At 40.2% G+C, this 22,656-nt stretch overlaps 1 protein-coding gene across 5 annotated transcripts in view; it reads left to right on the forward strand.

Annotated features, from left to right (window-relative positions):
• Positions 1-19,067, forward strand: part of pard3bb (par-3 family cell polarity regulator beta b) — a 460,252-nt gene extending 441,185 nt beyond the window's left edge. For all 5 annotated transcript variants that reach the window (XM_067443471.1, XM_067443470.1, XM_067443472.1 and 2 more), the window contains 2 exons: positions 548-624; positions 17,661-19,067. In XM_067443471.1, coding sequence (XP_067299572.1) covers positions 548-624; positions 17,661-18,015 — 432 coding nt within the window. In that variant the 3' untranslated portion in view covers positions 18,016-19,067. The remainder of the gene's footprint in view (positions 1-547; positions 625-17,660) is intronic.
• The last annotated feature ends 3,589 nt before the right edge of the window (positions 19,068-22,656 follow it).

Below are 22,656 nucleotides of genomic sequence, written 5' to 3' on the forward strand. Positions count from 1 at the left end.
CCTATTTTCATAAAAAGTGGAGTGTTCCTTTAATGACAGAATTTTCATTTTTGGGTGAACCAACCCTTTAAGTTTAAAATTAAGTTTTGAAAAAGAATAAAAATGTTTTACTTTCTCTGCCAAAAAATCCTGCAAATAATGGATCACAGTTTACACAAAAACATTAAGCAGCAACTGTTTTCAGAATTGGTAATAATAAGAGATGTTTCTTGAGCAGAAAATTGGCATATTAGAATGATTTCTGAAGGATCATAAAGGACACCGAAGATTGGTAATGATGCTGAAAATTCAGCTTTGCCATTATAGGGATAAACATTTTTGTGTTTTTTATGTCTTTTGTGTTTGTTATTGATTTGATTATGTCGGTAGAAGCCAAAATTGCTCGCATTGAAACATTGTGTTCAACAATGTCTATATACTGCCCTGTTGACACTGCCACACCCCAATGTGTAACCGCAGTAGCTGTATTGCAGTCTAATATAATATGATGTGTCATGTAAACATCCTCGTCTCTTTTTCACTCTGCTCTCTTCTTGGCCTTTACCAGATGCCGGTGAGAAACCCTGACCCCAGACTCGCGCCACGCTACGAGGATGCCGAGCGACAGTACGCCTCCCTGCCCAGGTAAGGGCATCCATTCATTTATCCCACATCCTTAGTGACAAAGCTAGTGAAGTAGAAGACGAAAAGGGAGAGAGGGGGAGAGCAGGTAGTCATCTGTCTCTCTCATGCAGAGCTGAATAATCCCTTTTAATGCGTATAATTAAATCTGGAGTGTCTGCCTTCTGAGGCCCTCCTATCCTGGGAATTCACCTGATCCTCTCCGGGGAGACGGCCATGCGGTCGCAGCTCCGTAACTTGATCACAGAGCACATTTCAGGAGCCGCCTAAAGTTACGGCTGCCTCTTTCTGTCTGCCTCTCCGCTGTTTCTATCGGCCTCAATCACGTCTTTCCGTGTTTGCTAAGCCTGACCGACCACGGCAGCCAGCGCAAACAAACAGGCAAGTGAACAGGCGTGAATGTTGGCTCGTAAAGTCCACAGCCTGTTTGCCCTCTCTGGTCTGTGTAAACAGCGCTGGTGTTAGTGTGAGGGTCACGGTTTATGAGTTTGGCACATGTAAGTGTGGCTCTGTCATCACATGATTGCAGAAGACTATAAACGGATAACTGATAACAAACGAGATGCATTAAGAAACCTAAAACTTTCAAGTGATGAACTTTTAAAAGTGTTGGTGAGGCATTTTAATAGCACTCAATGAATTGAAACAAAATGCTAAAGCACTTATAAAGTATTTATCACTTTCCCTGCAGCATCATTACAAGGGTGAACTAAGATTTCACTCCTCCAAAATGGCTTATCGCATCAGATTTTAGTATCAACCACCCCGGGGTCTACTTTAAAAGCCATTTCCTTTCTAAATAACGCTCCTCACCTCTGTTAGTCTCCATATCCATTAGGGTACTATGTGTTTGTTGTGCTGACGCAAAAAAGGGACCAAACCTGGGCCAAAAGCGCCTGTGGCAGACCCTCACTTTCATTATTACACCATCCCGAACTGGAAGAACTTCAAATCTGTGTCCGGCCCACGCTGAGGTCACAAATTTTTTGCAGTCAACTGAAGGTTGGCCTGGTCGCGAGAGCGTGCAGCTCCTCCGTGTGTGTCTAATTATAACCATTAGTGCAATAATACGCCCACTTATTACCCAGTGTGCTCAGCTCGAGGTCAGCCAATCGGAAGGCCCATTCGCCACCTGCCTCCAGATTATTGGATTAACTGGGCAAGTCAAAGTTGTGGTTCATTGTGTTAGGGCTTTCATTGGACCGCTTTAGTGATAATTGGGTGATGAATGCACAGATGGTGGCCCATGTCGATGAACTCTGGTCAAGAGGTACATTTTTGGAGCTGAACTCTTAAGTGCACAAATCCATCACAATCACTCATTCTTCCTCATCCTAGCATTCATTTTAAGGCTAACCAATTCATTTCTCAAAAAAAAACTAAGACCCCCCGACCGCCCGACCCCCCTCATCTGGTGGTGGGCCTTCCCAGACCTCTTTAGACCAGTCACATTGGTCTAATTGTTTATTCTGCCTCATCAAGAACGCTAGAACGCTGTGCTAGAAGACCACTCAGTCTAAATAAGTGCAAAATCGGCTATTGTCGAACCTTAAGACAGCTTAAAAGACTCTGTTGAAGCAGTTTGTACAAATGTCAAAAAATGGTATCTTTTAGATTAGCCACTGAGCTGTCAGTTTCAATGCTGCAAATGCCAGAAAAGAGCTGGTGATGAGGGAAGAAGGTTACATTTGATGAGAGCTCTGAAAATAATGCCATATTTTCATTGTTCTGCCTGTTCAATGTTGCCCTGGCAACCAACACCCACCATCTGCGCGAGGCTGGACCTCCTCACCCTGGCGTCCGATTTCTCACTTTTTCCCCCCTCCTTTGTCTTTCCTTCTCTAGTCTCCTGAAATTCATGAAACATGCGTCCTCCTGTGAGGCGCGTCAGGTTTGTAAAATTGTCGATGGCATCAAAAAGACATGATGGCTCATTGCTGTTCGGAGTCTCCCACAGGTGAGCTCGTAAGTGTCCGATAAGCTGCAAACTGCAAGCTTCTGCCCACACCAATAGCAGGACAAGCACGCAAGCATGACTTCTACAGAGCAAAACTCGTTTAGCACCGTTCAGCACTGGCGTCCATTACCACACTGGGCAGGTAGCAGATGGAGAATATTAGGCTAATGATTAAATGAAGCTGGCGGAAATTTTCTGATGGTTTCACTTGCTGCGGCAAATGCGGTCAATCATTACTCATTCAGCGCTTAGAATTCGCTTGGAGGTTTCGGAATAGCTGGGCATTTGGCACAGTTTCAGGGAGGTATTATTCGTGCTTGGGCATTCTCAGCCTGAGATGCAGGATCTGCAAAATCCACAGATCTATTTCAGACTTCACGAGAATGAGACCACTTAACCGCCTGACTCATCTTTGAAGACTAGATGTAGCACCCATCACATACCTTTCATACAGTTCTCGCACATACACACGAACGCCTATTTATTTCACACTCTCAAGGCTGAGTGTTGTAAAAGAGTACGAGTAAAAGAGTTGCTCATTTTCACTTCCCTTTTGTCAAAGCCATCTGTGATGCGAATCTCCAGTTACCTCAGATATTAAAGCAGTCGATTTAAGGATGAAATTAAATTAGATGTGGCTAAATAATCCTTTTTTTTTAAGCCTAATATCATTCCTAATTTGGAAAAATACATTCTAGGTCATACAGTAACATTTCTGATGGATAGACACCTATCTTGTTAACCAAGTTTGTTATGAGAGCTGAATGTTTAGTTTGGTTTCCTCGCTCCCAATGTAAGGCTAGAATTATAACCAAATAATCCTTTCTAGGACGGTGGGAGCCTACCCGGTGTTATATGACGGCCAGGGGTCAGTAAGGCCGTGTGTTTGTGTGTGTCTGGCTGTGTGAGGGTAAGGTGCATGATTTCAGAGGGCAGCTGAATAAACAGCCTGACTTTCAGATGGTCCACGGTGTTACTTCTGCAGCCAGGTGCACCATAGGAGCTCTGATGTAATCTCCAAAACATGGAACTTATTTTAGGGCAGCTCCTGTCTAAAGTAGCTAGGATACTCTGGTTTGAATGTTCGCATCCGTCAAAAATGATTGTCAGCTGCAAACTCCTCAAGCGAGGAGCTTTACAGGCAGCAGAACATGACAGTCCTCAATGGAAACACCAAAAAAATGAAATAACAGACGTTCTCTAGACAACATTCACCAATCAGACATCGGAGTTGATGTTCCAAGATGAAGGTTTGAGAAGCGAGCAGCTGGCACCTTCTGTTTTTTTTTGGTCCCATCTTTTCTCTTGATGGACGACAGAAGCATTTATCATTCATTATTTCTCACTTTACCTATATTGCTCTTTTGTTTTGGTTTCTCTGTCATTAAAGAGTCATTCAGCTGGTAATGAAATCTCATTTTAGGAGGGAAACTTTGTTACCTCAAGTTTCATAAGTGCTTAATGTGGTTAGGAAGCCCGCATGAAGACAGCAGTCTCTTACTCGCTTTGGAGTTTGGCTGATATGAAGAGCCTGAGAAAGTGAAGATGTCTCCATGTATAACATGCTGGCTTATGGCTGTCATCACCGTTTGAAAGTAATGGTAAAACAGTCCCAGAATATAATTTTGCCTGCATCTGCTCACTGCATGATGGAGAACTGGTGGCAGATTTTTAATATACCTTTCATTGTTCATTCGTTGAAGGAGGATCATTTCGTTTTTCTAGCTATTTACGTTGCAGGAGTTTCCCAGGGGGCTAATTTAGTCTGCACTGTTTATCCATGTGGCTATCAAAAGAGAATCATGCCGTAATCATTCTGAATGGCTTTGAGAAGATCAAAATGTTTGTAGGTACTGTGTGAGGTAGCTTTTCTAATGCCATGTATTTTTTTGTGAAGCTTAATCATGATGGATGCTGATACCACTGCATTTTTTTAAAGAATGATTATTATTCATTTAATTTTGTACACTGCAAAAAATTATTTGGAAAAAAAATTACCTGGTTGCCTTAAAATTTTGAGTTCATTGAAATTTACATTTTGAGTTAATACAATGAACATTTTTTGAGATTTGACAACCTTTATTAAAATATTATTAAAAGATTTTTTAAGCATATTGGGTAATTGTGTGTTTTATTTCTGATGATGCAGTGAAACATGCCAAATAGTGCTATTTTCATGATTTATCAAAAATTTTATGTGGTTCAGATACAAAAATATTTTGAGTTTCTATTTATTAAACAAATTTCCTTCATTGTATCAACTCAAAATGTTAATTTCAATAAACTCAAAATTTTAAGGCAACCAGGTTACTTACTTTTTTAAGTTAAACCAACAAAAAACAACCAAATTTTTTTACATTGTATATTTTATTTGTCAGTTGACCCATCGCCGTGACACAGTACATCCTATCAGCAGCCTGTACTATCCCTCACAGCTTCATTTTCATTCAAGTCATTAAATATGCTGTCTACCCTGACTAAGGTCCATGGTGCTCAAAACAGCTGTTTCCAGCTGTTGAGCCCACAAAACCATTTAAATAACTGCACATCAAGAATGTCTCATAATTCCCAACTAAGCTCCAAATGCAGTTGCACAGAGTCTTTAAACCAGGGGGGAAATTTGTTCCAACGGGCCACATACCAGTGTAGCACATTTAGTACGAAAAATCAGGATTTCACGGACTGAATACTAAATTCACTGCCATGAGATACTTAGAAAAGAATGAGGCGACTGTTTCTAAACTTCTTGTTTACTGATGATCCTTAGACTAGCTTGTTCCAAATAGTGGGATGCCTCTTCCTGTTTTGTATTGGCACATTACAGGAATATGGTACACTTTGGTGTTCTAGGTTTTAAAGACATACAATATATTTTAAAAATGAATTTGAAGTTAATTTAGCCTGTTCCACTAGTCCTTGACCTTCTTGACTGTATCAATTAAAGTGGCAATTTATTTTCAATTCTGTAGAATATTAAAGGGATACTTCACTGCTTTTTCATATATGTTATTTCCTTAACTAAAAGGAGTTGATACATACCTCTCTCTCATCTGAGTGTGTGCACTTAATCTCTGTGAAGCGTTGTGACAATCTGATAGCATTGTACTATCCCTGGATAGCATTGTACTATCCCCATTGTACTATTTAGCTTAGCCCACTAAGTCCAGTTCATTCACTATGGTACCAAACAGAGATCAAGTTAGAAGCGAACAAACACCTCCACGGTTTCCCTATTTAAATACAGTTACATGTATAGCTGAACGACCTATATGGTGACATAAAATAAAACGTGGTGCTTTTCTAAGCAGATTAAAAAGGAGAACTATAATGTATGGCGAAGTAGCACTTCTGAGAGTACTTCGGCTTGGCGAAGTAAAAAGTCCCTGCTGAAAAATCCTCCCTCACATCTCCCCCTCCCCCCATTGACAGAAATGAGAGAGGGAGGGGGAGATGTGAGGGAGGATTTTTCAGCCGGGACTTTTTACTGCGCCGAGTCAAAGTACTCTCAGAATTGCTATTCCGCCATACATTATAGTTCTCCTTTTTAATCCGAGAGAGACGAGAGAGGTATGTATCAACTCATCTTAGTTAAGGAAAAACATAGTTTAATATACTAGAAATGTCACATTTTGAGAACAACCTGTTGATTTCATTGTAGATTTAATGTTTATTTCTAGGAAATATTTTAAAAACACAGTCTATAGAATAGAATACACTTTTTTATAAGAAATGTCCTACATTTTGAACACAAACATTATTTTATTTTGTATTAGTTATAGTCAATAGTTACTGTAAATAGTTTACAAATATTTATATCTCAAAAGTTGTAAAAATTGGATTACAACAGTGTTTCAAAAATGGGAAAACATCTTTTGAGCTTAAACAATAACTGTTTTCTGAAGGTTAAGCACCTGACCATGAAAAAAGAAAAAGTGTTTCTGGCTCTATTTTGTACCCTGTTCATGGAAAGTGAAATAGACAGGGCCACTGGTTTCCCCAGCTGTTGATCTTATTCACAGTGGAACATTCTTCACCCCACCAGGCCTCTTGTGTCCTTCCATCCTTCCATCCCAATAGACTATGAGTTGCACAGACTAGTTGACTTTATTGGTCTTCCATGGGGCTTTAAGCTTGATATCGACTAGTCGCTGGTCATAGCCTATAGAGGGCGTAAGAGGAATCTTTGAACTCCACTTTTACACTCTGTTTCCAAGCAGTTAAAATGCATAGACAGTAAAAGAAATGGACACAGCGACCCCATTGACGTCAACGGCGAAATAATGAAGTCAACCTAGGGGCACTCACTTCCTGATGGCTGAGCGAACTGCGCAGGCTCAGACTGAGCTTGACGACGTAGATGTGACGTGAGCCTCCTGTCTGACAGCTGTAGGTCTTCTAGTAGATGTGGAAAGTGAAAGCTGAATCACGTTGTTTAAATATTTTCTCCCGTTGCTTTTGGCTCACTATGGGCTTCTCCCCATTCTTCCCCCTTGACTTGATCAGACTTTATGTCTCTACGTCCCCCCGACTGTCTCATAGACAGTAAAAGATTGCCTGCGAGCGTCTCCTCAGGTCTATACGGTAATTTCTCAACTGTGCGACAGAGTCGCGTTGGTTATGACGCAATCGTTAGCCTATTTTTACAAAAACAGCTTCTGTGGGGCGATAGTGTAAGATACAAGGTAATGGAGCCTTTAATGCATTGTCGTGTTTCTTTAGAAATAAACAATGGACAAATGGAGTCTTTAAACGTCTCAGATGTAAAGTTATTCACTGTCAAAATGACTCAAAAATGAATGGGAGTCAATGGGATGCTAACAGCAGGTGATGGCTTGGTTAGCAATGGCAGCCCCTAGGGGTGGAACGCTTTCCGAGCGCTAGATTAGAGCCCTGCACGGGCCTCAAATCTAGGCCCTAGCCCGGTCCTGGCCCGAGACGCTGAGGCCCTAGCCCGGCCCGTGTCCGACAGCTTATCAAAATTCTCGGCCCGAGTCCGACTGGAGCCCGTTTTTTTTTTTTTTTTTTTCAGCCATTAAAATAGTTCTGTTTTGTTTTTAATGTCAAAGTAGTTATATTTCGTTTCGTTTCTTTATTGAGTTAATTTAGAAAAATGTTTAGAGCATTTTTTTGTTTGTTAAATTACAGTTTTAATTTTTTTTAAGTGACGACCAAGAGACCAGCGGCCGACAGTGAGTTAACCGCATATTAAATCTATTTAGTCTCTCAAATCAACTCTTGACTTGTCTTGCCTATAATAAAATCCATAAATATAAAACACTTCAAGCATCACAATGTTAGTTAATTTCGCCAACTATTACCACCAGTAGCCTAAAAGGCATTTTTGACGAGCTGAGGCAGGCTGATTCTGCTCGCGGCTCTCGCAAACGGAGCTAAACAATCTAAAAAAATAAAATAAAAAAAAGAACATGCAGGTTGTCTTATAGCCTACCTTACACCAACGCAAAATGAATATAAATCCGATCTTCAATTCCCGTGGTATATGCTCATTTAACGGAGTTTACAGCAACCGAAGCAAAAGATTCAAGATGCATTTTATTCAGCAGCTTATTTCAAATTCAAAGACCACATAAGAAAGCGCGCACTGGTAAGATCATAAGTCTCATTCATTTTTATTGAAGATGATTGTGTTTTTGAGCATCTAAGACTTATTTTAAGTTTCATTTACGGCCATTTGCGTTGGCTTGCAGTAGTCATTTGCGGCGATGCCTGCAGCGCCATCATATCTATCTGACTACAACATATAGCCCATAACACGCTCACACGTTTATTTTTTAACCGTTTGCCAGGAGTAAAATGTATACATGTGGTTTAAACAACCAGATAGGCTACATTTACATTTGTCCAGTTTCGTCTGAAATGCTTTCATCCTTCTAAATTGGTTTGTTTAGTGATCGGACTACATTGATAGCCCTGTTCATTAATAGCAGCAGACGCCCCGCGGATGACACGCAACAGAAACGCCACGCTCACACCACGCTTGCAGTGTGTCTCCGGCCTTAACTCTAGCAGCTGCGCTGAAGAAACGCACGCTGCTGCTGCTGGCGCGGACTCTGAACATGCTCTGAACACTGTGCGAGCCATCTTGACAGTCGCGTTAGCTATTATGGTCTCGTGTTCACCAGCGCAGAACATCTCATTGTTCCTTTTAATTAATAAAATAAATATAAAAAGAAGGAGAAGCCTAAAAAAGGCCCGAAGCCCGGCCCGCGTTTTAGGTATGACGTGAAAATTGGCCCGCAGCCCGGCCCGAGGGGCGTAAAAAAGTCGGGGCCCGTCGGGCTCGGGCATAAATGCAGGGCTCTACGCTAGATTACCCCCTTGTTAAAATGACAACTAAATGCATACTCTGAGAAGCCTAGAAATCTAGACGCACCCTAGCGGCAGCAAATCTAATCTGCCTGCGAGTGTCGTCTAGCAACTCTCAATACCCTTCTGAGCTGTAATCCACTAACTCTTGCCGGGCCAATCACATTGTTTATAGAGTTGGTGGGGGTGGGGTGGGAGGGGCATAATGACGATGGCCGAGTTGCGTTTGCGTGCTTCTTGTAAACACAGAAGCTGGAGAACGGCGGTCTTTCGAATCAGCTCTGACCGCGACTCTGGAAGACTTGGAGTTAAGCTTTTCTCTGAGAAAAGAACAAAGAACGGCACTGAAGTCATTCTTAAAAACGGAAGATGTGTTCGTTTTGCCGACCAGAGTTTTGCCGACCGGATACTGAGAATGTTTAATCTATCAACAAGCTCTGTTTCACCTTCGTTGCTCTGGTTGGTGGAGCGCTATCTTATCGCGTGCAGAGGGAGTTTGAAAGACAACCGTTAATCCCGCCCCTCGGATTGAGCCCTGTCTATGGTGAGTTTCCAGACCAAACATCTTGATGTGGGTCTGGCTTGTCAGGCTATACTCTGACAGCACTCCACAAGAAAAGTATGATTATACCATCTGAATGTTTTTTGATGCGGATGAATGATTTAAACTGATTAATGTACATGCAAGTTAATCACCGTTCTAAACTAATTTATGTGTGCACTGCTGCATTGTAACGTGCACACATACAGACAGTAGCTTGCATGCACACAGAATTATTCAGTAGCACAGAAATGTAAATGTCAACGCTGTTCTGTGATTATCAGTAAAATAGCTTAGAAACTGAAACATTCTAACATATATTTCTTAGTAGTTAAAACCTGCAGGGTCACCAGAAGAGACAGGTAGAATTAAATCACAGGCAATTGCTCTCTCACTAATGCATTCATATAAATGTAATCTTTATGTGCTACTTTATCTGTGTCTGATTTAGAACTAGCAGACATCTGTGAGAAATAAAACAATCCAAAAACTGATTAAAAAAAAATAAGCTAGGAGCTATACCATTGTGGGCAGAGCTGTGTCATATGCCATGTATGTGCTCAAGGAAACCTGCGTTCGAGTCTCAGCTCGCAGTTCAGGTTTATTTGTTTATTCACCCAAAATTTAATGTTATTAAACACTCACCCTCATGTTGTTCCAAACCTTTAAGACCTTCATTCATCTTAAGAACACAAAGATATTTAATTATAAGATATAAGATATTTAACTCCTGCGTGAGGTTGAGTAATCAATGGCAGAATTTCCATTTTTGGATGAACTATCCCTTATTAGTTCATCATATATGTCAGATATACAGCAAAAGGTGTAGGATTGTATCGATTTCCTTCAGAAAAAAGTTAATATATCCAGCAAAACCTGTGGGTGAGGAGGCTAAAGCGAGTGGACGTCGTCAAAAGTGGCGCTACAGAGAAGCATTCTCAAAATGGTCCATCTACAAAATCAGAGCAGGGCATAATTATCTTCAGCTAGGGAAATTCGAGACTGATATTAGTAAACTTTTAGCCTGACAAGCCAGACCCACATCAAGATGTTTGGTCTGGAAACTCACCATAGACAGGGCTCAATCCGAGGGGCGGGATAAACGGTTGTCTTTCAAACTCCCTCTGCACGCGATAGGATAGCGCTACACCAACCAGAGCAACGACGGTGAAACAGAGCTTGTTGATGGATTAAACATTCGCCGTATCCAGTCGGCAAAACTATGAACACATCTTCCCTTTTTAAGAATGACTTCAGTGCCGCTCTTTGTTCTTTTCTCGGAGAAAAGCTTAACTCCAAGTCTTCCAGAGTCGCGGTCAGAGCTGATTCGAAAGACCGCCGCCGTTCGCCAGTATCTGTGTTTACTAGAGGCACGCAAACGCAACTCGGCCGTCGTCATTATGGCCCCGCCCGCCGGCTCTATACACGATGTGATTGGGCCGTCCAGATTTTGAGGAACACAGCTCAGAATGGTATTGAGAGTTCCTAGACGACACTTGTGGGCAAATTAAATTTGCTGCCGCTAGGGTGCGTCTAGATTTCTAGGCTAGTAAACTTTAGATCTCTTTTAAAGATCGAACTCATTGCCAGTCACTGCCTGAAGTAAAAGTAGGAAGAGACAGAACTTCTAGTGTCATGTAGGCTACTGATCGAATGTTAATGGAAGAAATAGGAAAAGCAAAACATAGTTGAAGGCTGTTGGATGATTGATGCGTGTACCACATTGTTTTCATTATCACCGCCGCGAGTTTAGTTTGAATGAATGCCTAACGTTAGCGGAGTAGCGCTAGTCTACAGCACGCTATCCTTTTGACCGTCAGAAGCTCACGTCTGTGCCATCTGATCCAACTCAGAGTAACAGAAAATGATCATAGCCTTTTTACTTAGATAACATGGAAATAGACCATCTACGATAGCCAAACATATTGTAAGTCAAACAGCAACATTCACTAAAATAATTGCTCAATGGTAGGCTGAGGCTCATTTAAAAATGATGGTATTAGACTAGCACTACATCTACTGGAGCAAGGTTAGGCATTTCATGTATTGCTATCTCCTGAATAGTTAATCAGTCCCTCAATAATCATGTTAACCATGTCTGAATCCCAAGCAATTTACTAGCGTTGCCATAGGAACGCTTCGCTTTTGCCACCCGGAAGAACGTTTATTACTGTTGTTATGTCATGGTGAATTGTCATATATAACGACTTTCATCACAAAAAAGTTGACTTTAAATAATCTGAAGCCTTTCGCCTTCTTAAAATAGAGGTCAAATGACTTCCGATTATTTAAATTACAATTATTCTGGACTATATCAAAAATATAGGAATCAACATCAAAAATAGATAAAACCAGAATAGATGTATTGTGTTTTGTTGGAGCTTGTTAGAGGACTATAGGTTTGAGAACATTATTTGTTAAAGTGGTGGGTGAAATGCTGTTTCATGCATACTGAGCTTTTTACACTTAGACTTGGATTCCTATTCTAAACATGAACAAAGTTTCACAAAAAATTAATTGGACGTTTGATGGGTTATTTCTGTGCCAAAAATACCTTCCTTCTCATAAGTTTCGGAATGTTTTTTTCGAGTATGGACATCAGATAGGGTGAATCTTCTCCCGGAGGGGCGCAAGTGATAAAAGCGAGAGAGCAAACTGCTGCGCTACAGTTACAGATCTTCACGAAATCAACAGTCACCAAAGAAGTGTATTTTTGGTTGTCGGGGAAAGACAACCCTGTACAGCTTCCCAAAGAACCCAGTGTTAATGGGACAGTGGATGGCATTCGTTTTTTTCCAGAGCGTTTTTTCCAGAGTGTTTGTTCCCTGCATTTCGGCGAATGGTTTATAAACAAGGTGCAGTTCAACTCCGGATTTGTAGCTCGTCTAATGCAAAAAGATGGAGCGGTTCCAGCGATTAAGGTTCACGGGCGTGTGTTGGAAGCAGGCGTTGAGTAAAACTGCTTCAAATGTCTTTGTGCTGTTAGCTATCGACTCGTTCATTCAAATGCGCTATTATTCCATTGTTTTTCTATGTAAACGCACACTAGTCTGACGTGTAAAACTGTTCCGCTTGCTACTGATAACATCACATAAACAATAGTCTATGAACCACATTATGTCCTCATAAACCACGAGTAAACACACAAATGTTGTAAAACTCACAAGCATGACAAGCCGCTAAGTAAATACAGTTACAGTACATACCATTGAGACGTCCTGCTGTAGTTGTCCTTGCTGATCATACATGTAATGGCTAAATCTGATTGATCTCAATGGTTTATTTAGGATAGCATTTTTTTCTCCACAGTTAAAAATGTCAGAGCTTTCAGACGCTCTCAAGGCAAGCTGCGTGTGCTCGCCATTCTTTAGCTCCGCCCACATGGCACGCCTCCAGCTACTTGTTTGTTTCTTTTTCGGAAAGACTCGGTACAGCCTATATTTCTTTTATAAATATAATAAAACAAAAGACTTTTCAGAGATATGAAGGATGCAATACTACTCTATAGGTACTCAAGACTGACATGAGATTGACTGAAACTGAGTGTTTCACCCCCCTTTAAGATTAATTGTTAATATTCTGGGCTTGAGGTGAGGTCTGGATAAGCTGATAGAACTAGGTGCGGGCAGCCACCGCATGTTGGTAAAGCTGATAATCTCCAGCAGTAATGATGATTTTGGCCTTCACTGGCCTCCAATTTGCAAACACACACTTACTCGCACTGCTTATCTGAGGCCGTTGAGGCTGTGACGTCACAGCCAATGATATGTGAATGTCTGACTGAGTGGGTCAGGAGGGAGTGCTTGCGTCCAGACGCCCAGTTGTCCCGCTGGATGGGTGGTCACAGCTTTGGAGAGATTAAGAGGATGCTGATGCTTTTTGGAATGCCTGTTTTCTTGCCCTCCAGGTCTTCAGGAAACCCTCCCTTAGTGGGAAGCGAAAGAGCGTGCTTTGCGTCAAGGGCATTCAATCTGATGTTTTCCACATTCAGCTGGAGTAACGCTATATGTGTGAAACACATACACAGGCCGTCTTGCACTAAAAGTAGCTAATTGATACTGCTGAGAGCCGTCAGACGGGAAGCTTGTTCACAGACGCTGTACACGTAAATAAATTAATGGGGATGGTCTGGAAAGTCAAACACAACGATACAGGCTCCTTAAGACATCTGGCATGCCGAGGCTGTCATTGATACTAGCCTGAGGTATGACGGGAATGGGAAGGAGGGGAAGGAAGATGGCTGATTCAGCACTACAGCAAATGAGGACGATCGTACTGATCATTACATATACCTATATGTTATAATATATAAAAACTAAATTATATAATTTACCATTCAAAAGCTTGCGATCAGTTAGATTAGATACGTTGATTAAAAGTGACAAGAAAGACATTAAGAAATTTACAAATAATTATTTTCAACTTTCAAATTATTAAAGAATCCTGAAAAAAGGTGATGTAGGGAAGGGAGACAGCTGATTCGGCAGTCCACCGTGAGTGGGTGTTGCACTGCCCTCTGCCTGGTTTTATCTTTGCTCTCGTTCTCATCGGCCTCAGTCTGGCTGTCTTTCAGCCGAGGTGTAATATAACTGCCAGCTAAAGCCTCTGGAACTCTGCATTCAGGGCACAGCAGTGCAAGAGCCGGGAAAACGCGAATTGTGCTATGAAAGGGGATCCGCGCTGAATTATGGCGCAGTGTCTCGCTTTACAGCGGAGATTATAGTTTAATCAGCCGGTGTGAGGAAACCAGAGATTGCCGACTGTCTACTGTCTCCAGGGACCCTGACCGCATGTCCGTCTCCGTCCCAGACGTTGTATGAGCTTGAGACGTGTTAAAATGTTTATGTTGCAGGTCCTTGGTATGTCACGCTTGCCTCAGCACATGTAACACGGGATCATGATACCGGGACTCACTCATTCTCTCCCTCCCCCTGTCCCTTCTCACTCTCCACAAAATGCCACTGGTCGGATTAGGGGTTACTGTATTATCTGTTCATCCTCAGGTACTTTATCCTTGCAGTATTTTAGTGTACAACCTGCAGATCCATCTCCTTAAGCTTAACTGACTGGCGGTCTACTGTCTACATACAGTACTGTAGGTGCCAATGGTGAAGCTACATAAGGGCCAGGCTGGCACTGTAGCCAACTCCGTTTGACAACTGGTCCACCCAATCAAATGAGACACAAAATAACTGTTTTATTCAAATTCGAAATTGATTTTATATATATATATATATATTTATATATATATATATATATATATATATATATATATATATATATATATATATATATATATATATATATATATATATATATATATATATATATATATATATATATACAGTATTGTTCAAAATAATAGCAGTACAATGTGACTAACCAGAATAATCAAGGTTTTCGTATATTTTTTTATTGCTACGTGGCAAACAAGTTACCAGTAGGTTCAGTAGATTCTCAGAAAACAAAAGAGACCCAGCATTCATGATATGCACGCTCTTAAGGCTGTGCAATTGGGCAATTAGTTGAAAGGCGTGTGTTCAAAAAAATAGCAGTGTGGCATTCAATCACTGAGGTCATCAATTTTGTGAAGAAACAGGTGTGAATCAGGTGGCCCCTATTTAAGGATGAAGCCAACACTTGTTGAACATGCATTTGAAAGCTGAGGAAAATGGGTCGTTCAAGACATTGTTCAGAAGAACAGCGTACTTTGATTAAAAAGTTGATTAGAGAGGTGCAAAAAATGATAGGCTGTTCAGCTAAAATGATCTCCAATGCCTTAAAATGGAGAACAAAACCAGAGAGACGTGGAAGAAAACGGAAGACAACCATCAAAATGGATAGAAGAATAACCAGAATGGCAAAGGCTCAGCCAATGATCACCTCCAGGATGATCAAAGACAGTCTAGAGTTACCTGTAAGTACTGTGACAGTTAGAAGACGTCTGTGTGAAGCTAATCTATTTTCAAGAATCCCCCGCAAAGTCCCTCAGTTAAAAAAAAGGCATGTGCAGAAGAGGTTACAATTTGCCAAAGAACACATCAACTGGCCTAAAGAGAAATGGAGGAACATTTTGTGGACTGATGAGAGTAAAATTGTTCTTTTTGGGTCCAAGGGCCACAGGCAGTTTGTGAGACGACCCCCAAACTCTGAATTCAAGCCACAGTACACAGTGAAGACAGTGAAGCATGGAGGTGCAAGCATCATGATATGGGCATGTTTCTCCCACTATGGTGTTGGGCCTATTTATCGCATACCAGGGATCATGGATCAGTTTGCATATGTTAAAATACTTGAAGAGGTCATGTTGCCCTATGCTGAAGAGGACATGCCCTTGAAACGGTTGTTTCAACAAGACAATGACCCAAAACACACTAGTAAACGGGCAAAGTCTTGGTTCCAAACCAACAAAATTAATGTTATGGAGTGGCCAGCCCAATCTCCAGACCTTAATCCAATTGAGAACTTGTGGGGTGATATCAAAAATGCTGTTTCTGAAGCAAAACCAAGAAATGTGAATGAATTGTGGAATGTTGTTAAAGAATCATGGAGTGGAATAACAGCTGAGAGGTGCCACAAGTTGGTTGACTCCATGCCACACAGATGTCAAGCAGTTTTAAAAAACTGTGGTCATACAACTAAATATTATTTTAGTGATTCACAGGATTGCTAAATCCCAGAAAAAAAAAATGTTTGTACAAAATAGTTTTGAGTTTGTACAGTCAAAGGTAGACACTGCTATTTTTTTTAACACACCCCTTTCAACTAATTGCCCAATTGCACAGCCTTAAGAGCGTGCATATCATGAATGCTGGGTCTTGTTTGTTTTCTGACAATCTACTGAACCTACTGGTAACTTGTTTGCCACGTAGCAATAAAAAATATACTAAAAACCTTGATTATTCTGGTTAGTCACATTGTACTGCTATTATTTTGAACAATACTGTATATTGCATAGAAAATGTGCAAAGGGTGTTCCGTGTTCCCTTTATGATAAAAAAAAAAGCTTTCATTCATCCCAATCTCACAAATGTTCATTATAGCCAATGAAGCTATCTACCCTGCACAATGAATCTCTAATTTTTATGATATCTACACTTTGTTATAATGAGAGGATTTGTGAGGGTGTAGAACTTAGCACTGGATAAAAAAAACTGTCTTTTAGTGTTAAGTGGATTCTAATATCCAGTACAGTATAATACTTGTCTGGCTATCACCAGACCAAGCTAAATTTAAAATTGAACATTGGTCTGGCGAGTCTGCTCTGTATTTTCTACTGCACTAGAGGCGTGATAAACGAGCATAATTCAAATGACTCTGTATGCAATTGGTTAGTCCTTCAACCAATCAGACCACAAGAGGCATGATCAACAGGCATCAATCCATCCTTCTCTATCCGTCATCGTGTTAAACCTGCTAATAGCACACCAGGTGGATAAGCCAGTCTGTGATTGGTTCCCGCAAAAGTGTAACAGAAACAGTAGAAATAAATGTACAGGTTTCCAGACTGAGTGCCGTGCGAAATCGAATCGCCGGCAGATCAGGCTGAGTTGACCCAGTCTAGTAAGCTACAGTATGCTCGTAATTTGTTTCTTTGTTCTTATTTTATCACTGTTTTACTTGTCTTCAGTAAACTTGCTTTTCAGAACAGGTACAATGCAGTTGGTTTATAAATGTATTTTTTTTTTATAATATTTTTTATTCAGCAAAAATGCATTGTTAATCAAACGTGACAGTCAGAAAGACATTTATCATGTTACATTTTTTATCAATTCTGTTCTTTTCAATTTTCTTTTCAACAAAAAAGTATTCTGAAAAAAAAATGTATCATGGTTTTCAAAAATATATTAAGCTCCACAACTGTTTTCTGAGTTGATGATAATAAGACATTTTTCAAATCGGCATATTAGATTTCTGAAGGATCATGTTACACTGAAGACTGGAGTAATGACACTCTGTTTCAGAAAATGACAGAAAATGTCATTAAAATAGAATGGTTTTTAAATTGTAATAATATTTCACAATATTACAATTTATACACTATTTTTGATATCAAATAAAATAAAATGATGATTGAATAAAATGTTTCATGCAAGCAGATCTCTTGGTTTTGAATACATTTTTTCATCTAAAATAAAGCATAATCATGGTCATGCTAAACTCTGGCCATCTCCTTCCAGATCATAACTATACTTCCTTTAAATTCCCTTTCAGAAGAGCACCAGTCGAACCTATTGAGTATCCAGTGCAGCCATGGGCTGGACACAGGGACCCCACTCACTACCCAAACCCGCAGTCAGGCTACCACCCCAGCTACCCTCCCAGGGATAACTACCCTCACCCTGTGGACCCTCGGCAGAACGACTCAGGGTTCTATCACCCTCCACCGCAGCAGAGAGGCCCCCTTCGGCAGGACGTGCCCCCTTCTCCCACCATACCTCTCCGAGGCCCTCGCTACGACACCATGAACCGTGGAGGCTACCGCAACAGCAGCCCAGAGCGCTACGCGTACGGAGAGGCCCGACACTCAGACCCGAGACAGAAGAGTCCGATGACGGCGGCTGTTTAACCTCCCAGTTTTTTTTTCTTTACCCAGTGTACGATGTTTAAACACCACTGTGCCCACCATCATGGGCAGGGGTTTACACCTTCTTTTTTTTTACTAACAATAGTGCTGTGTAATATCCCATCTTAATAGCTCGTGATGCAGCATTTGCAGGGCCAGTGATCCATATGTAACTCAGTCCCACTCAGACGGCCCCTCCGTATGTTTGTGCGTCTGTAGGATGAATGTTGGACTTCAGATGATTGGCTATATCCAGTTATAAACACATTCCAGCACCACATTTATTGGCACATTATTGTACAATATTTACAATGTTAATTTGAAACTGTGGTATATGTATACTAATGTGTGTCTGCTTGCACGTTCAATGATGAAAGGGCGTTATTTTAGAGCACTCCATATACTCTATGTGAATTTAGCTTTTCTATTATGGAAGGATATTATGCCACTGTATGAGATGCAAAACAACGTGTCACTATGAACAGCAGCTTAGAATATTTACTTTTTCACTATATAGATTTGGTCATGCATAACAAAAAGTATAACATTTCATACTGGGAATCATAATTCTGAAATATTTTGTTAAAAAAATGTATGGTAATTGTCCTGAATGTGAAGTCGTATAAACAGAGGAAGATGAAGAAAAAGAGGTTGTTTTTCAGGAAAAGGAAAGGAGAGTCTAAAGAACCTCTGACACAGAGGAAGGATGAAAACTGCACGTCTTCCTGGGCTTTACTGTGTTCCCACCTGAATCCACACCTATGAATGGGCTGCCATCCATTTTACCCCTAAAAAACGGGGTTTGTTTTAAGATTCTTTACTTTTTTGAACATGTTTAATGATTTCACATGTATTTTGGTACAAAAAAAACACTCTCTGCATTCAGAGGTCAGGCAACTTGATAAATAAAAGTATTATTGATTGTAGTACGTGATAATCATGTGAACCTCCTGTAACTTTTTACAAAACAGAATGATCTGTGCACCTAGTATCACTGTAGACATTAATACTATGTACAAAATGTTGTCTTTTATATAACACATTTTCAATAAATATGCATTTGAAACGATCAAGCCGCTATATTTGTCATTTTAAAACTTTGAAACTTACCTCTAGCTGCATATCTGAGGAGAATCACTAAAGTAGAGGAATAGTCCTCCAGTACGATTCAATTTAATATCCCAGCCCCCAGATAAAAACTCTACCTGCATGTGTGATAATAGATGGCTGCAAATTAACACAGCAGTAATTATCAATTAAGATGAAGAGGTGATATGCATCTGTGATTATGGTCCAATTTTTGAATTTGAGATGAAATTCGGGCTATTGGAGAATGAAGAGTTTCATGTGATAATTACAAAGGCCGCACACCACATTATCTGCTCGGGATTAATTAGAGCTCCGTGCAGAAGAGGAGAATGCTGGGAGAGAAAGAGGCATTGGCGTATGTGACGCATTTGCTGAATGGAGTCATTTCAGACCACTAGCGGCATCAAACGACATTACAAAACCATTTCAAGCAGGTTTCACAAACACACACACATTTTTCCGTCCCAAATTCCACCATTGGCTGAGCAATAAAATGACAACTCAAGGTCAATTAAATGACTAAGCAGTACTTTTTTTCAATTGTTGAAAACATCAACGTACATGATGTAGGGCACTATTTTAACGATCTAAGCGCATGGTTTAAAGCTTTCGCTGCAAGTGCAATTAGGTTGTGTAGGAATCCATTTATGCATATATATATATAAATGTATCTTCTTTTTTTTTTGACCAGACCGTACAAATGGGCACGCAAATGCATTTGCTATTTTTAAAAATGGGTCAGTCCAGGACACCATGATCTGCTTGCACTGGAATCTGATATTGGCCACATTTAAAACAACAATGTGAACAGCAATGTAAAATTGTATCTTACCAGTCTCTGAATTTATCATTTGCTCGTAGTGTGAACGTATCCTAATTGTGCAAGTTTCAATTTGGATATCAACTGAGTAAATCGACCAATTTCCAACAAGCAAAGCAATGAAAAGCCAGGTATGTGTCCTGAGAAACATCATGGACATTGAGTTCATCTGTCCCAGATGTGGCTTTGGATGTGGCCCACATCTGGTCCGGCTGAGTCACCGCTGTCATTCCATGCGGCAGAATGTGGGAAATGTGGGCAATAACTGTCATTTGGGCAATAACTGCCAGCTGTCATTTGCTATCTGGGATGTGTTCTTGATTTAATGCTTTTAGCTGCACGTGATAAAGAGTGCAAACCGAGAGAACTCTTCTGATTGGCTGTGCGTTGCGATTGATTGTGTTGTGTCACGCCGTATTTGCACGTTCTCTTAGCTAGCGTTGATGATTTACAAGCTAATGATATTATATTTATAATTCCTCTGTTTTTATGCCCCGTCTCCTTTTTATGGGGAAATAATGTCCCGTATCATTCGTTCAAGGTTTGTATGTGGTTTGCGATGAGTTTTCGTTATTCTTGTGTGCGGATGGCTAATTTCTCTCAGAGGCAGAAAGTACTCCGCCATAATTGCCTAGACGTTTGTCTCTCCCAGAATCCATTTGGGATGTGTAATTATTGAAAATTATTATTAGGCAAAGTTTTAATTAGCATTTGAGGCCGCCGTAATTATACATTTCTATTTAGTGTGGCTGCACGCGCTGTCACGGCTGACAGCAGAGCGAGAGAGAGTCCAAGGTGCTTGTTTTGGTGGTGAAGAATCGTCTCCCATAGATATGCTGAATAACTCTGACACACTGCGATCAAATTATTGTGCTGTCATTCGTGCCACACGTTCAGAGGCTTACGGATCATTTCTTAAACACGAGTCATTAATTTGATGCTAATTTAATTCGATAAAGCAAAAAAGGTGATTAGGCTTATGCGTAATGTTAGAGACGTTATTAGACTGACGCTTTTGTTTAAGTCCTGTTCGTCTCTCTTCCTCCCTCTCGCAATCTGTCTCTCATTTTAATTCAATATCAGAAAGTCTCCGGTTTGAAGTATTTGCAACCCAAGCAGTTCTATGGTTTGAAGATCGTATCTTCTCAAACAGTGCAAGAGGGTGGAGAACTGTTCAAATGTGCCTTTGGAAATGTGCTTTATATTGGAAGCAAGCGTATGAATGTTTTCTTCCCTTTGTCTGTGTGTGAATGCATGCTGGGATTCTGATTTATGACAGTTGTGACAGACAGTCTGGAGTTGTTTCCTCTCGTCCCTCTGTTCGAGCTTTACAGCTTAACGGCAGCATAAAAACACTCATTTTAACTTTTCCACGGCTCGGAGCTGAATGTTCAGTGTCGCCAGTGGTGCTTTTGTACTGTAGTTACTGGTGCTTAAAACCTCACATTTGTCTTTTGTGAGATTTCAGTAAATACAAACGCTTTCAAAAGCTCAAGTCACATTGACTCGACACCGATTCTTGAGTACGCCAACAAAGCCTACAAAACTGACAAAATAACAGATTATGTGCTTACGGAATTATTTTGAATCAGTTCAACTTTTCAGAGGTATTCACTTATCTTTGGGTGCAACCTCAGTCTTCTAACATTTGTGGGGTTTTTTGTGCTTATCACTGTGTCAGATACAGAAATAATGTCTAATATTTATTTACTGTACCTATTCACTTCAGTGTATGAATGATTTGAGATACAAGAAGCTCTCTGGCTGATTTTCAGCCCTATCTTTTGAATTACCAACATGCATTCAGATAGAAAATTGTATGGTGTTAATGTCATACGGTTTTGACAAAATAATGTTTTAAATATCACACATACATGTATATTGTATGCAGAAGTTATTTTGGTTTCTGGTGTTGCTAGTTTATAATCTGGCCATTTTAAAATGAGGGATGTTATCGAAAAATCCTAAAAAGGCACTGCTGAGAAGTTGTGATGTTGAACTCACGTAAAGGTGAAATATGGAAAAGGATTTTCAAGATAAAGAGTGACTTTAATATTTTCTGATTACTATTATTGACAAACGTCTCATGGTTTGGCAAAATGTCATTTATAAATGAATGTGTTTTTCCTTCTGTTGGGACATAGTAATGCTTCTTCAAAATGGTTATTATTATTGGGCCAGATTTACTAAAAGCTTGCATATGCATTTGTAGGAGTTTCCCTTTCAGGCGCAACATTTAAGGAAGGAGAATATTTACGATTTACATGAATCACGCACTGTTATTTATCAAGGTTTGCGTTTGTCAGTTTCCTGGTGTTTGCACCATTTACTGCTTAAAAAAAGCATTTCTTAAACCAGATGCTACTGGTAGATTTGCTTTGGTCGTTATGAAAATGATCCGGTTGCGTCTGTTTTCTTTAATTTGCGTCATCAGTAGATCAAGTGTAGAACTTTCCTCTCACATCTGCGCTTTTATGGAATTGAGCTCTCATGTTAATTTGCCCTGTTTAGTAAATCTGGCTTATATGGTCTGACGACAGGTACTTACACTGTAAACGATAAAAGTTGTTGATTTAAATGTTTAAGTAAAATCAACAAAGTTCAATTTTCAAAAAGTCATTTAAACTTACATTACATTAATCTGGCTTTTAAAAAAAATGAGTTGAATCTTGTATAACTCATAAAAAAGTAAAACTTGCTGAACTTTGATAAGTTCAGGCAATGTAAAAACATAT

This window comes from Pseudorasbora parva, chromosome 5, assembly GCF_024679245.1.
Source record: "Pseudorasbora parva isolate DD20220531a chromosome 5, ASM2467924v1, whole genome shotgun sequence".
Taxonomy (NCBI): Eukaryota; Metazoa; Chordata; class Actinopteri; order Cypriniformes; family Gobionidae; genus Pseudorasbora; species Pseudorasbora parva.